The following is a 17,038-nucleotide window of genomic DNA, read 5'->3' on the forward strand; positions in this document are numbered from 1 at the left end:
AGATGATCAACAGATATTAAGCTGGAATACTCTTCAGTTATTTCATTTGGTGTGAGGTTTCAGTAGACATTTTCTCTTCATTTTGCTGCTGAGGCTGCAAATAAGCAGTGAAGCATTGGGCTCCCATTCTTACAGCCTTGTTTGAATAGCAACTCTGTGAATCAAAGCTAATACTTCCCACTTCTTTTTAAGGTATGTTTATTTGGAAAAGTTCATGACCTTTCAGATGTCACTCCGAAGAGAAGACGTATGGCTTCCTCTGATGTCTTACCGAAATTCTTTGCTAGCTGGTGGTGATGATGACACCATGTCAATCATTAGTGGAATGAGCAGTCGAGGATCAACTGTACGGAGTAAAAAATCAAAACCATCTACAGGAAAACGGAAAGTGCTTGAGGGCATGCAACTAGCACTCCGTAAGGAAGCAATTTGTTCATTCTGACTGTTGACCAACTGAATTGTCATTAAGATTCACCTCGGTTTTCATGAGATATGTGACACTCAGTGGTCACCAATTATGCACAGATGTACTGTTTTAACCATTTTACACGCATGACAGTTCTGTCAACTCCTGAAGGAACGTTTTCCCTTTTCACATGAAAAGCAGTGCAGACAGATTGTTACTTTTTTATCACTATTCTGGGGACTAGAGAGATGGCTCAGCAGTTAAGAGCACTAGGTATTCTTCCAGAGGTCCTGAGTTCAATTCTCAGCAACCACATGGTGTCTCACAACCATCTGGGTTGGGATCTGATGCCCTCTTCTGACATGCAGGCATAGATGCAGATAGAGCATTCATATACATAATAAATATTTTAATCACTATTCTTCATGCATGTGAAAATTGTTCCAATCTTTTTGTTGTAACAAAATATTTTTGCAAGCTTTCATATAAACTCTGAATTTTGTTCAAAAATAGTGAATTGTGCAGTATGTAACAAATTAAACTCCTAAATGCTGGTTACTGCATTTGTATGCAGGCGACTTCCCTGACATATCTGACTTCACCTGGGCTGTCTCTAAGAACCCTTTTATAATCCCTACATGTGAGCATGTCACTAAACTCCAAGATTTATTATTATAAAAGATAGGATGTGGAAGCTACCAGTGTGGGGCCTCAGCCTGCAAGCCAACATATTAGAACTTCTATAATACTCTGTTGGCTAAGGAAACAATAGATTTCTCAAGAAGGGATCTCATCCTTTACCTTGGTTTTTATTTTGTTTCCTCTAAGACAGAGTCTCATATATCCCAAGGTTGAACTTAAGAATTTCATGCCCACTTTTCTAAGAGATGGAACTAGAGAAGTGTAACCACGTTGCCTAGTTCAGTTCTCTGCATCTTAATGTAAAGGGTATCAATGAAATTTGGGATCATATTTTTAAATTGCTACATAATTTATCAGCCTTGATTTACCAAGTATGTAGTCCTAAAACTTGATTGCTGTGTAACTTCAGCATCTTTTTTCTAATCATAACCTTATAACCCATTGAGCTTTAGACTTGGTTATAGAGTCCCAGTATCACTGTAAGTGAGCAAAGAACCCTAAATAGGATGTGATGGTTTATAACAATCTATAAGAAATATCATTTTAATAGAAAAATTATCAAATTAAAAGGATGTTTTTTGCATATGATTGTATATCTTAAAAGTCTTTTCTTTAGATAGTTAAATTTTCTGCTGAGTCACCAGACAACTGGGTTATATTCTTAGCAATAATTTATATATTGGTATTTATATAGTATCTTACAAATAAATTATTAAATTAAACCAGATTTTTTTTTATAGAAAATGTTAGCTTTTTAGGTATTTGGATTGAAGCTATATAAATTGCCATTAGTAAATTAATGAAGGATAAATGCCAGGTCAGTGGAAAATGACCCTGAATATATAGAACTATAGTCTTATTATATTGTAAAATGTGCAGTTAATGTCTAAGCTGATCACTTGGGTATTAGGACATGTACCCTCACGAGTGTGCTTTAAAACTGTATATATACATGAAATGGGTGTACAGCAGACATATAGTCTTATAAAAAGCAGCTTTCTGGGCTGGAGAGGTGGCTCAGTGGTTAAGAACACTGATGCTCTTCCAGAGGTCCTGAGTTCAATTCACAGTAACCACATGGTGTCTCACAACCATCTGTAATGGGATCTGATGCCCTCTTCTGGTGTGTTTGAGGACAGAGACTGTAAAGACACATAAAATAAATAATTATTTTTAAAAAGCTTTCCTTCAAATTCATAGTAAATAATTTTACCTTACAATTAACTCAGTGACACTGACATAATTTGTTATTTGTAATGATGGGGCCATCATGTATATTTGGGGTAGATTCTACAAGTTTGGCTTTAATCCACTTCTTAATGTACACATGTTTACTTTGGCATTAGGGTCTTAGGACCACATCTTATAGGCTAAAACCATCCCTCCTACTAATTTCATTCCTAGTACTGAATTGGATTTGTCTGAGCCACACGCTTGCTGTCCCCTCTGGCCCGTTACCTATTAGCATTTTTATTCTTAAGTCCTCCATCCACATCACTACCACATTGACTGAAACATGTAACTCACCAAATGGCTTTTCTTCTTCAAAATGTTAGCAAGTTTGTCACCTTAGTCTAGTTGTTCTGTTTTTGTTTTCTTGTTTTTTGTTTGTTTGTTTGTTTGTTTGTTTGCATTGGCTTTTGTACTCCAGCTGGCTTTCAACTTCTACTATTCCCACCTTGTCCTGAGTACTGAAGCCTAACTACCGCACACCTGGCAACGTACTAAATTCTGTTTCTTTATCTAGTCTCTTCCTATTCTTAGAATCTTCATATTCCTATAGCAGCAAGCTAGTCATTTGAACCATAAGGAATTGGCATTTTTGTAGGTTAGACATCAATAGAGTGACATGATTTGGTCATTGCTATTTCATGCGTCATTGCTCTTGTGACCTGCATAGAGAATGTTTCCTAGTGCAGATGCTTGTTACGCATTGTTTCTGGGTCTCTGTCTTTGTCACTACTCTTCAGGCCTCTATATTCCTTTCTCCTAGCACCATACTGTGTTGTAATTGCTTACCTCTTCTTTCCTCACAAACAGACTCTAAGACCAAGGTGGGACCTGGTGGGACCCAGTTTCCAACACTACTATATAGAGAACAATGGGATGTTTGTTTGTTTGTTTTTAATGGGTCGTATGAGAATCTGGGTGAATTACAAGTAGTAACCAAATGTCACAGCTGTGATTTTCTGTTTTAGCTGAAGAAAGCAGCAGCAGTGACAGTATGTGGTTGAGCAGAGAGCAAACACTGCACACCCCTGTTATGATGCAGACACCACAGCTCACCTCCACTATCATGAGAGAACCGAAAAGGTTACGGCCTGAAGACAGCTTCATGAGTGTCTATCCAATGCAGACAGAACACCATCAAACTCCTCTGGATTATAAGTAAGTACATTTGATAATTTTCTTTACTAGAACTTTATCAATTACATAGAAAAAAGTTAAGTTAAAAGAAGAATAAAATTCTCCTTGAAGCACGCAGGTAACATGGATGTTAGCTCAGAGACAACAAGAGGAAGCAAGGCAACAGCAGGAGAGAGCAGCAATGAGCTATGTTAAACTGCGAACTAATCTTCAGCATGCCATGTAAGTGAGAGTGCCTTATTGTCTGAGTCTAGGAAGTTCACTAATTCATTTTAACATACTTCAATGTGTGCCAGAGCTACAATTTCAGCAAACTCTCGAGAGTAACTAAGCTGAAATAATCAAGGAACAAGATTTTGTCTTTCCAACAGAAAAATAAAATGTTTTAAGTCAAATATTAACTAGTTAGCCAAAGGACCAATCAATCTTAAATTGATCTGTTGGAAAAGTATATATATATGAATCCTTGTTTATTTTGGTACACAGAATTAAAAATACATTTGTGTTACATCTTAATTATATTCCCACCTTAGTTCAGGTCCTCATCTTTCACCTGAACTATCGTAATTAGCTTTCTAACTGGTTTTCTTCCCTTAAACCCCCCATTTATCTGCTCACCAAACCTCTCCCTTCACACTTTCCACCACTCCATCATTCACACTACCATCAAGAATTATAATTTTAGAATGAAAATCTTACCATGTAACTTTCTTACTTAGAACTTTTCCATGGCTCACCATTGCCTGCTGGATAAAGTTCAGTTTCTTTACTTAGTTCATGGCATGCAAGATCTTTCAAAATATGCCCCCTGACTCCATTTTAGTATATCACGTCTCATTACCTGAATATTAGTAAATTCATGGTGTAAACAGGCTCAAGTGTCACCGTAAGTGAAATTGTAACTTTCTGTGATCCTATAACCCTGTAAATTTGCATTTCTTACAGTGTTTGCCCATATTGTATTGTAATTGTTTGTGTATTACTATTTTGTCCATTTCTCTAGACTGTGAGCTCCTCAAGGGCAAGGATCTCATTGTTAGAGCTTGACACATAGAAGGCACTTAAGCAAATAAATGTTCATGGAATAAGTAAATGTTCAGTGCTTAAAAATTGTTCTTACTTTGTTTTTACTGGATTGTGTATGGAAACTTGATAAATATTTCAGAAATCCTAATTAGATGTGACTCTAAATGAAATTGCTGATAAGTAGACTTGAGATCATGCCTTATATACATGGCAAAATGTTATTTTAAGTTTGAATGCATTGTAACATAATGTATTTTTTAAAACTTGGGATAGTGATTGTTACCTCTCAAAATTTATATTTTGTTTTACATTGTTGACTTCAAAATAAGAATTCACATTTTTCTTAAATGATCATTTACCACATGAATGGTGGCATAGAAATAGTCTCCCTAGTTATCTCTGTAGTGCTCTTAAAAAACTTTATTTAGTCACTAAGTATGTGCCATTACAGCTTGTCTCCTATGGCCATCACCAGGACTTGGTTCTGTCTTGTTTCTCTTGTCATATTTTCCTTATTTTGCATTTTATTTCATGCTTGATCCTTAGCTTCTAGTTAAATGCTATTCAAATAGTTCAGGATTCTACCATATAATTATTTGGTTTATATTTGTCCTCTTAAAACTTGGTTCCAGTGTTCAGGATCTGTGATGTCTAGAATGTCTAGTTATTCAGTACTGTTTCCATTTTTCTTATTGTGTGCAATTTGGATTGGTTCTTGATTATGCACAGTCTCCTCCAGACAACTAAAAAGGATTGCCTGAGATAAACAGCTATCACCAGAGGACTCTTTGGTAGTTGTGCCATACTTGGTTAATTGCTTGAAACTTTAAAATACTTTTGCTTTACCAATCTTCTCTCATTAATGATTCTTACCCTGTACTAAAATAACGCATGGATTACATTTTATTCCATAGTTTTTATCACCTATGCCATCAGTGTAATGTAAAGGAAAATACAGAATTGATTTCTGGTTTTTTATTATATTATCTTCAGAACACACAGATTGCCTTTACTTTTATTTCCACAAAAATGTAATAAAATTGTCTTTTATTATCCAGAACTATTATGTCTGGCATTATCATATCTGTTTAGAAAGCCTGGATCAGATATTGTGATCTATCATAGTATTGTATACATTGAAAATTTTTAATTAAATAACTTAGATTTTGATGAGTTGCTTTTGGGATCTGTGGGATCTTTTCAAAAGAAAAGATGGTAATGTCAGCCAAACTGGAAAACAAGAAGTCACATGCAAACTCATTTTGTGCTGCCTACTTTATGCTGATCTGGGCTAATTTGTGAACTTTAGTTTATTTTCCTTGTAATTATGTGAAAAAACACAGCTTTGACCTTGATGTTATTTTTCACTTTTATATAGTTTTGTGGCTTTGAATTTTAGCTTTTAAGCATTAAGTGTTAGTTTTTATATTAGGCAGAATCAATTATTTTAGTATACTCTCAGAGCATTTGATGCATATATTGTAATATGTACTGTTTTCTCTGGTTTATCTGTGTTTTCCCATAGTATATTGTAAGCTCCTTGAGGGCAAGAATCCTATTTTAGTCACTTTTCATCCATAGGGACACTATAGAAGCCTGTCATGGTGTAAGTCTCATGTGACCATGTGGGTGAATGTATGGCTGGTGTACAAATTTGTCACTGAATGAATGGGTTACTAATGATTAACAGTAGCATTAGGTATGATCAGAATATATGCATTCAAAAAATGTCATTTCTTTGGTCTGTTTATGTTTATTAATTTGTACCCTGCCTACTTTCAAAAAAGGATTTGAGGTATCTGCTATGTTCATATGTGGAAATTTGTCATTGATCATTGTATATGGCATATCAGAATTATCAAACTAAATGTATCTAAGTAATATAGAATAAACAAATCCTTAGCATTTTAAAACAAGTGAACATTGGGATTTCGACACCATTGACGACATGATCAGTGCCTAATCATTCTCCCTGACCTTTAATTCCATCATTTCCATTATACTCGAATATACAAAGCTACATACTTGCTGCCTATATATCAATAGTCATGCCTTGGTTCAGATCTTTACCTTGTTTTGTATTTCTCTAGTCGGCGTGGTACAAGTCTAATGGAAGATGATGAAGAGCCGATTGTTGAAGATGTTATGATGTCCTCGGAAGGAAGGATTGAGGATCTTAATGAGGGAATGGACTTTGACACCATGGATATAGACTTGGTAAGAAACAGCCAGAAGTAACGTGTTTTCCTGTCTAAATCCTTTGAAAATAAAGTTCATATTTCTTAGAGAAAGATAAAGTAAGTTGTACAAAGATTGTGAAGATTTTTGGAGATTTAAGAAGGGATTTAGGCATGTGTGCATTTGGTTGGTAACTACGCTAGATCTTAGTTTGATGCATCCTAGTCAAATACAGAAAAAGATTCTTTTATATCCAAAATGAATACTACATATTTGTTTAAGGTTGCTTTCAACACATTAGCTGTTTTCAGAACATGATTATAATAAATTTTCTCTCTCAACACACACACACACACACACACACACACACACTTTATTCTGGATCAGTCACATGCAAAAGTATGAAGTTTAAAGATTAAAGTTAAGAAAAGGTTATGTATTTAAGTTAGCTTGTAAAATGCTGACTACATGGGAAGTCCAACGCACAGTAATATTGATTACATTCTTTTCTTAAAGGAAAGTTAAACAGGCTGAATACACTGTAGTGAAACAGGTTGATTTTTAAATTGTCTCAGCTGTGCTGGTGGCTTATATACTTTCTTTGATAATTTTTTTTACAACTTTATTTAAAAAAAGAGATACATGTACACATTTTTAAAGCATTTTTGCACAAAACTATATATATTTTTGTCAGTACGTGATTTTTAAAGGTTTGATAGTATGCATAAAAATCTTACTAGTTACAATGAGCATAAAGTATATATAAAACAAAATGTAATATGGAAACAGTTTTTTTGGTGTGTAAAGATTAAACATAATAATTTTTAAATACCAAGAATTGCCAATAGGCTATATATTCTTAGCTCTTGGATTATTAATGATTTGGGGTCTAGGTGTACCCCACTCTGAGAGACTGCTGTACACTTATTTTTTTTTCCTAAGAAGGACTGAGGCTTCCACTTTCAGGCCTTTCTTTTTTCTTTCTTTCTTTCTTTCTTTCTTTCTTTCTTTCTTTCTTTCTTTCTTTCTTTCTTTCTTTTTTTTTTTTTTGAGCTTTATATGGTGAGTTGGCTTATAGACGTTTAATCCCAGCACTGGAGAGGCGGAGGCCAGTGGTGGATCTGAGTTCCAGGCCACCCTGATTTACAAAGCAAGTTCCAAGACAACAAGGCTACACAGAGAAGCTCTGTTTCAAAAACAAACAAAAAGTAATTGTTTTGAATAGTCTCAAGGCATATTATTATCTTGCTTGAAAGGTTGACTAAAGTTCAGTTTCTGAAGGCAAGAAGAATTTTTTGAAATAATAAAAATTGTATGTTTTCATTTGAAGTTAATTTAGCAATATATAAAATTATATAAAAGTCAAATAATACTCAGTGTTTACATTCTAAGTTTTTAAAAGTTGAGTATATTAAGCATCACACCAATTTCTTAATTTTCACTGTCAAATATAGTTTTTTACATTATTGATAGAAACCTTTTGTTGGGGCAGACTTTCTTGTGGGATGTGAAGTAAAATTACTTGGATCTTGAGAAGGTAAATACATAAAATATTTTTTTCTTTTGTTTTGTTTTGACACAGGGCTTTTTTGTATAGCCTTGGCTGTCCTGGAACTTTGTAGATCAGACTGGCCTTGAACTCAGAGATCCACCTGCCTCTGCTTCCCATGTGCTGGGACTAAAAGTGTGTGCCACCCCTAACCAGCTTAAGGTTTTTTGTTTTTGTTTTAATTAATTTATTATTAGCCCTCATACAGTATGTTCATACATTTTTTAGCAATAATTACATTTAACTTTGTGAGATAGATTGAGATGATAGACAATATTAAAGCTTAAAATCTCATCCAAGGATTTCCTAAAATTTTAAATTTTTAAATTTTAAATTTCCTAAAATTTAAATTTTAATCCTAAAATTTCTAGGTAAACTAATAACAAGCCAAGTCCCTGTGGTTTTGGTATTTAGTGCACTGATGGGTATTCTTGAAGGAAGTACTTTTTCTCTTTAGAGTAATGTCATAAGGTGTCATTCAAGGATAATGATATTAGAAGAGTGATTTTTTTTTAAAAGTGAAAAATATGTTTCTATTTTACTTTTAAGACTTTTTCTACTAATGAAGTTTTTTATGCTTGCAACCATTCTATTTTGGGGAAAGATGGGATGTTGGCAAGCAATGATTGTTGTATTTTCAGGTATACTTGAAAAATCACATAGACTACTAATGATATTCATATGCATATTTTACTATCTGGTTTATGATTATAAAATCTTGACTTTCTCTTTATTCTTAGCCACCGTCAAAGAATAGAAGAGAAAGAACAGAACTGAAGCCTGATTTCTTTGATCCTGCTTCAATTATGGATGAATCAGTAGGTTTAATTTAAATATGCCCCTGGATTCTTAAATCAGAACTTTAGGCAATGACCTGATGCAGTAGTAATAAAAGGTTAAAAGTACTTTGAAATTCTTGACCAACTGGAATTTGAATGTTAAGCATTTAGACTGTTCCTGTAGGTTTGGCTTGTCTGGTGAGGGATTTCAAGTGAGGGAATGACATGAATCCAGATGGTATCTCAGCAAGAATTCTTTGGCATTTCTCGGTGGGCAAAATAGGGGAATGAGTATCATATGAAGTCACAGAAACTGAAAACAGAACCAAGAGTAGTAGCACTTATTAGTAATTGCTGCACTTTGGAAGCTGAGAGAGGATCATGAGATCTAGGCCAACCTTCACCACTGTCTCATAAAGGAAACATAAATACCAAAGGGTTGAACAGTGAAGCATGAGATTGAGATCTTTTTTTCTGACCTCTCCAGATTTTCCTACATACTTTTCATTATTATAATGACCAAACAGGTATAGTGAGATAGGTTATCATATGTCCTTGTTCCTGATAGACTGCAGTCCTTGAAGCAGTGATGATTCTGTTCAAGTTCTGCCTAACATTATAATTTTGTTTAGTCAAATAATTTGCATATCTTCTCATCTTATTTTTTGTGTTTACCCAATCATGCTCTTTCCTCCTATAGCTAACTTGGGTGATTAGTGTTATTTTCTACTTACCCATTTCCTTGCCCTTTAGACAGACCTGGAAATTGTTTTCACAAACCATATCATATAATATAGAATAAGTGCTTGCATAGCAAAACAGCTTTACAGAGTCTTACAGAGCATCTTACTTGTTTAGTGTGTTCTGCTGGGAATTGAAGATAACTCACACCATAAACCTATGTTCTCAGCCCTTTGGGAGATCCTTTTAAATTCATTCATTCTCAATTTCTAATGTGCAATTGAGGCATTTAGAGATCTTATAAAAATACAACTAGGTTTTTAGGTTTGGTGTGTGGCCTGAGGTTATACATCTTTAACCAGTGCTATTAATTCAGGTCTGCAGACCATTCTTTTGAGTACATGGCTATATAGCAAGAGACAACCTAACCTACCCATAATTCTATATAGTTTATTTGCATATTTAATTATGTGGTATTTAAATGTATTTAAAAGCATTAGAGCATTAATTTGATCACTATTACTGCCATATCTACTTAACTAAAACTAAAATAAGATCTTATTTGTGTGACATTCCAAGAAATGTGATTAGGAAGTTGAAATAAGAAACAACAGTTAAAAAGCAACTATAGCTTTTCATAATTTTAATGTTTTATCTAGTGCCATGACCTTAAATACTTGTGTTCTTAATTGCAAAACAATGTTCATCAGAGTCCTAAAAATAATGAAATACCTATAGAACCTGTTTCTACCCATTTTGACATTTAACATGTAGAGAAACCTATAGCTTGCTGATGTAAAAAGAAATATGTACCCAGCATTTATTAATACATCTTCATCACATTCTAGTGTATATTGAATATTGAGGGTAAATAATAACCTTTTTGGATTTGGTAATGTTTTAGAGGCCTGTGCTAATAAAATAAGGAAATGAGCACTTGTACATATGTAATTTTATAGTATTGCCACATGATGGCAGCAGTCACATAACTGAGTGCTCAGTAATCTTTAATGATTTGGGTACCTTTAGAAGTCTTTGACTGTTAATTTTAAATTTCCATGAGTTGAAAAAATATCTATCTAGTTTATAGTGTCTTAATCATAACATAAGAAACAGGATCAATAGGATATATTGAATGCAAAAATTATCTTCTTACAATGAATATATTTTATAATTTAAAATGATGAATGTCATTAAAATAGCAAAACTAGAATTTGAATCCCTTAATGCCCAGTTCTCAGATTCTCTAATGCAGAGTGAAGTAACTCAAAGCACTTGGTATAGTTACAACTAAACAGTTCCCAACTACCTTTCATATCAGGATTTTCACATTGTCTAGGAATGGAAGTATATTTGAAGTTGTATACACATAGGATTCTAGTTTAACAGTATAGTAGGTTTCCCACCTAGAAACAAAATTGGCTTATCTCCTATGATATGATTATTTTCTGTTAATATTTGTATAACATTCCAAAACTTAACGTTGGTACTCTGAAATAATGTTTTAGTGTTTAATGCTGACCTCAAAAATAGGTCTAATGTGTTAACTTAGAAAACATTGCCACTAGTTTCACGTAGGTCAAACTTCTCAAATTAAAGTTATTTGCAGCATAAAATTAGGAAAGTGCTCAATGTGCCAGAGCTAATTTAATATTCTAATGGAGAGGTCTGGTTATAAGTCACTGTATACGAAACAAGTCAGTGTCAGATGTTCAGGTGCTTCCTGATTAATCACCATATTTGAAAAATACCTGCGATCATCTTAGCATACTCCACATTCAACATTGACTAGTGCAGTTGATGAAATGGCTCAGTGGCTAAGAGCATTTGCTATTCTTCCAGGACCTTGGTTCTATACGTGACTCACGTCCTAGCCAACAACTGCCTGTAACTCTAGTTCCATAAACTTGGCCTCTGTAGACATAGCATTCATGTGATATATAAAAGTAGGCAAAATACTCAGACAAATAGCTTACCATTTTCATTAGTAATTGGAACTCTACATATTCAAAATTATAAAGTATTATGACTAGAAGAAACTTTTAAACATCATTTAGGCCTCTCTACTGGAAACATAACTCTTAACTTTGGACTCTAACATAAAACCTAACACTTCTTAGAGAAACCAGGACAAGGGACGAGAGGTGGGGGACATATCACTCCTTTTTGTTTTCATTCCTGGAGAGTCTAAGCATGTCATTTGATAATTCACTTCGACAGTACACAAAATTTCCTTGTCTAAGAATAAACAGTTCCTTCAGGTGAAAACAATTCATGAGATTCTGACTTCTGTTGAAATGAGAAGTCTGAGCCTTTAGTGATCTCAATCTCAGTTTCTTCTGGCTTTGCTAACCAGTTGCTCATTTACAGTAGCCTAAAGTTTTGCTTAACTGGTCTAATAAGTGTTAAAAATTTAAATGAAATATTTGACATAATATATACAGCCAAGCAGCACATAACTTTGTATATATTGAGTGAAAATGCAGAGTCATTTTGTTTTAGTTACAAGTTGTTCTCAGATTTTTGCCTTTTATAACTAGAATGTGCAAGAACAAGCACCAGAAGAACTCATTTAATTGAAATTTCTCTTTAGTTGCTTAAAATATATACTTCTGTTCATTAGCTGAGACCAGATTTTCTAAAGAAAGATTTTTATTTTATATAGCTGCATTGTTCTTTTTATCATGTTCATATATATGCCTATTCAAAAAACCATCTACTTGAGGGTACAAATGGCTAAGACACCAAGATGTTCTTAAAATCTTTCCATACACAGCTAGAAGGATATACTGGGAAATAAATTTGTTCTTTATTCAGCAAATGTTAAGTTCATGCTTTAGGGGATTGTATAACAATGACACCAGAGTCCCTATCTTAGTTATGTTTGTGAGTTAATTGACATTGTAATGACTGCTACTGCTATCTTATTATTGATTAATGATTACTTTATTTTTGTATTTATATGTCTGAAGAGATGTTTTCAGTGCTTTTAGTAATATTTTAGCATAACTGAATAATGTATTATAATATATACAGATTTTTCTTAAGAAATGGATGACTATTTTAACGAAATTTTTTTTCCCTCTCTCATTAGGTTCTTGGGGTGTCAATGTTTTAATACCAGTACACATTTAAATCTGTGGTGAAGTCATTTTCTAAGTGAAGAGGAAATTTTAAAATAAAGTGTGGTAGATACAGTGAAATTCTGTACAGATTTTTCTCTAAGGAGAATATAACATGCTTATGCTTACCAAGATGAAGTGCATTGAGGGGCAGTTTTGTTTGCCTGAAAAAATAAAGGACAAGTAAACAATTTGATGATAAGCTACAGTTTTTCTTAGAAAGTAAATATTTTATTTATGCGCTGTTAGTTGGCTTTTAAAGGAATTATTTCATGCTTTTTTAAAAAAATATAACAATCTGAAGAAGTATTTGGTACAGATAAGAATCTTCTCACATTTATTTACTGGTTGTACTAAATAATGATGACCTCTGCTGGATTTCTGTTTACATCCACGAAACAAAAGTTAAGGATGGATTTATTCCCTGACCCTGAAATGGTAGGATAGAATTGTTTTTAGCATTCTAAATTTAAATGCTTAAAACATCAGTCAACAAAACTTTGTTTTAAATGTTGTAATTGTGAAAAAAGTTAAACTTATAAGCAGAACTTTTACAATTTTTTCATCTAAAATGTATTTTAAGATATTTTTAAAATCCAAGAGCTTCTGTATACTTTTCAGAAATATCCAGATGCAGTGAACTGCCAGAAGGTAACCAGTCTCGAACATGCTTATCCCATAGCAGTCCTGAAAGTTTGCTTGTCCTTTAAGATAAAATGTAACGTTGTGATATTCCTTCCAGTAGTGCCACTGTATTTTGTCTCCAAATAAAAGAAGCTTATTGTAGTATGTTTGCAGAAAATTTAAACAAAAATTATACAGCTTATTAGAGTGTGGGAATAGGGATCTAAATTTTAAATAAAATTATATATATATATAAATTGGTGCTGATTTTATAATTGCGCAGTTTGTTTAGTTTTTTCTTACTTTTAAATTCCAACTTAAAATTATGAGGTTTCAGAAATATATTGAAAGTTTAACAATGTTTAAAAATAGAAAAGCATGACTGTTCATGCTTTAAAATGATTTTTAAATTTGTATTTTATATTGTTTTATCTATCTGTCTTTGCAAGCAGTCTTCAGGTTAAAGATACTTCTAACAGGTTACAGTACATTTCCTCTGTATGTAAATTAGATGGGATAATAGAATTCATAACCCATAATATTCTTTGAAAGCTAAGCTTTAAACTTCATTTTATGTCCTTTCACAAGTGAATTAGTTTAAAACAGAAAGTGGCCACTTGCCATTTTGACATCAACTCATTTTGCGAGGCTTAGGCAGCTAGACATCGTTTAAAACAAAATATTAACTTATATTACATGTATATCTATCTTTTGTCAGTCGTCTCTCAGTTCTTGAGGTATATTATTTTAATCATTCCATGCCTTAATATGCTTGCAATACAAGAATATTTTCAGCTGTGTGAATACCAAAAGGTTTCTGGTTTTTTTTCAAGTCAGGAAATCAACAAGCATTGGGCTGTGGTAGCCAAAAAACCGTAGGTTAAATGAATGACCACAAAATGCATTTATTTTATTAATTCATGGTTAACAAATCAAACCAGACCTGTCTAACATACTTTCCATCAACATTGTTCTGTGGAAACGTATTGCATATGTTCTTTTACACACCACTGCATTTCCTAGAACTGCGGAGAGGACTGTATATATGATTTGAAACCTAAGTTGATTTTTTTTTTCTCACTCTTGAAAGGAGTATTTCTTTGTGAAAGCAGTTCTTCAGCTTTGTTTTGAACCAGCTAAAATGTTTTCTCTATTACTCTAACCTGTTGTCCTCCACATTCTATTGTCCTAATTGTACTGTTTGCTGATTTGTATTTATGTCTTGAGACAGTAACTTTTTGAATAAAAATAAACCTACAGTATGTTGTATGCTTTATCTCTTGTAATCAAAAGGGGGGTGGTTCTAAATGCTTTACAAATTATATTTATTACCACACTTTAATGTGTATGAGTGGGATTATTTATAGAACACATCACCAGTTTATATTTTTAATAAATAACATATGTTAAATTGTGACTAAATCCCTAGTTGGGTTGTTTAAAATAGAAACCTGTAGCCTTTGCTGCTTTTGTTTTTATCTGGTATAGATTAAGCACACTTTGCAATGTCTACCTTGTTCATTTAGGAAATATTTGAATGCCTACCATGTTAGATGTGTGAAAAAGTTTTTCCATCACAGTTCAATGTAAAAAAAAATACAATTGTTAAGTTTGAACTAAGTGCTAGGGCAAAAATCTAGCCAAGGAGTTCTGATTTAAGGAAATCTATATTGGATAATGGGCTCATGATGTGTGAAAGTCAGCATTTGAAAAAAGAATTTATTACTGTCTCTTCTGTGTGGTAAAATTTGCATTGCACTTTTAAAAAGTTACTACTATTGGTGTACATTGCTTATTTTAATTGATATGTAAACCATACAAGGAATCTTTTGGTCATCGGTGGTTCTGAACTAAGCTTACAGAATGGTAGGCAATATTGCTGGCCATTGTTTTAAGTAGTATACACATAATGACTCATCAAAGCTTCATGACTTGAGACCTGTTATCCCCACTCATTTATTTTCACAGATCACCAGGCAGTGCAGAAAAGGAGTCACAGAAAAGTTAGCAAAGATTATCCAGAGATGAATGCTTTCTCAGTGAGGGCTGGTCTTCAGAGCTCGACTGTCATGCTGTGCTCTGTCCTACAAACTGGTGAAACGGGTATTGAGAAATGTGTTGCAACCAGGTGTGCTGGCTCATGCATGCCTCTAATCCCAGCGCTCCACATGTTGAGGCAGGAAGATTACTGCCAGTTCAAGAGTAGCCTGGCCTGTGTGGCAGATTCCAGGCTAACCAGGGATATACAAAGAATACCAAAAGTGCAGGAATGACGGGTAAAGTGGCATAGTGTTCCTGCCATGCTGCTGCTTTAGGGAATCTACTTGAATATAAAGTTGAGTGGTGTGGATTTGCTTATGACATGCTATTCAGCTGGCTTCTGTAACATACAAGTTAAACATAAGCTCTGAGCCTTTCAAACAGTTACTAATAGTTTTAGAAGTTGGGGTGTTGGAATAAAAACAATAATTTAAGATAAATTTCTTCAATGTCCTTCCACAAAGGGAAAAGTTTATAGGTTAGGCCAACAAGACTCTTTAGCAGGTAAAAGGCCTTTAACTGCCATGCCTGATAACCTAGGTGTGATCTTAACTCACATGGTTGATAGACACAATAAACCCCTGCAGTTATATTCTGATTATCATATATATATATATGGATGCATGCATATGTGAATACACATACTAAATAAAATTTGTAAGAATTCTCTTGGGTGGGTACTAGGTCACATAGATTATTCTGGCAGTTGTAATGACTCAGCAAAATAAAGCAGCCAAGCATAAGGCATATTGATATGAGGAAATGATATAAGTCTGATTAAACATCCCTTGAGATCAGCAGATCTCTTTTTTTTTTTTTTTTTTAACTAGCCACTGCTGCCTGAGTGGACAGACCAGAAAGATGGACATTATTTTTGGCATTTTATATAATTCCTAGGATACATGGAATACTTTTTACAAGTATATCTTGGAACATGCTATGAGAGGCTTTCATAGTAGTAGACTTGTTTAGGAGGCTTTTTTGGTAAGGTAGGTAACTCTCCCTTAACATTTTACATGAAAAAAAAAATTATTACATACAACAAAGTTGAAAAAAGTTAATGGTACCAGTCTATTTTATCTATGAAAGCTGTCTCTGTATTTCAAAGCAATTGCAAACCTGATCATACTTCTGACTACTGCAGCCTACATATCTTTAAGGACTTAATACTCAGTTTTTATTTGACAAGTTATTAAAGATACTGAGCATCACTATTGACTCAGTTTGGTTACAGTCTTCAGCAAGTCGGCTTCCACCCTTTTATATAGGTAGTGACTATTAAGTTTCTCTTCATCACAGATTAAACTTGATTGAGTGTCATATAAGTGAAGTCATCCAGTGTTATCTTTATGTATAAAATTATTAGCTTGGAATATTTATGATATTTAATGCATGTTTTATATGTGAAAAGTTCATTCTATTCCTGGGTCATATTCCATTGTAAACATAAAGAACCCTTTATTAATTCACTAGACACATATGCTTGTTCCTACTTTTTACTAATTATGAATAAGAAAAGCTGCTATTGACGTTGCATCTTTAACATTGACAGGTGGACCAAATGAAATGGGAGTAAAGTAACTAAGGCTGAGAATTTCAAGTCAAGAGGACAATACAAATGACC

General features: G+C 33.5%; 1 protein-coding gene across 6 annotated transcripts in view; it reads left to right on the top strand.

Annotated features, from left to right (window-relative positions):
- Positions 1-14,651, top strand: part of STAG2 (STAG2 cohesin complex component) — a 116,423-nt gene extending 101,772 nt beyond the window's left edge. For 5 of the 6 annotated variants that reach the window (XM_080909817.1, XM_080909818.1, XM_080909814.1 and 2 more), the window contains 6 exons: positions 193-416; positions 3,247-3,436; positions 3,527-3,637; positions 6,532-6,658; positions 8,909-8,986; positions 12,723-14,651. In XM_080909817.1, the coding sequence (XP_080765943.1) occupies positions 193-416; positions 3,247-3,436; positions 3,527-3,637; positions 6,532-6,658; positions 8,909-8,986; positions 12,723-12,746 (754 nt within the window). In that variant the 3' untranslated portion in view covers positions 12,747-14,651. The remainder of the gene's footprint in view (positions 1-192; positions 417-3,246; positions 3,437-3,526; positions 3,638-6,531; positions 6,659-8,908; positions 8,987-12,722) is intronic. The other variant, XM_080909819.1, reaches the window with a different exon arrangement.
- The last annotated feature ends 2,387 nt before the right edge of the window (positions 14,652-17,038 follow it).

This window comes from Micromys minutus, assembly GCF_963924665.1.
Source record: "Micromys minutus genome assembly, chromosome: X".
Taxonomy (NCBI): Eukaryota; Metazoa; Chordata; class Mammalia; order Rodentia; family Muridae; genus Micromys; species Micromys minutus.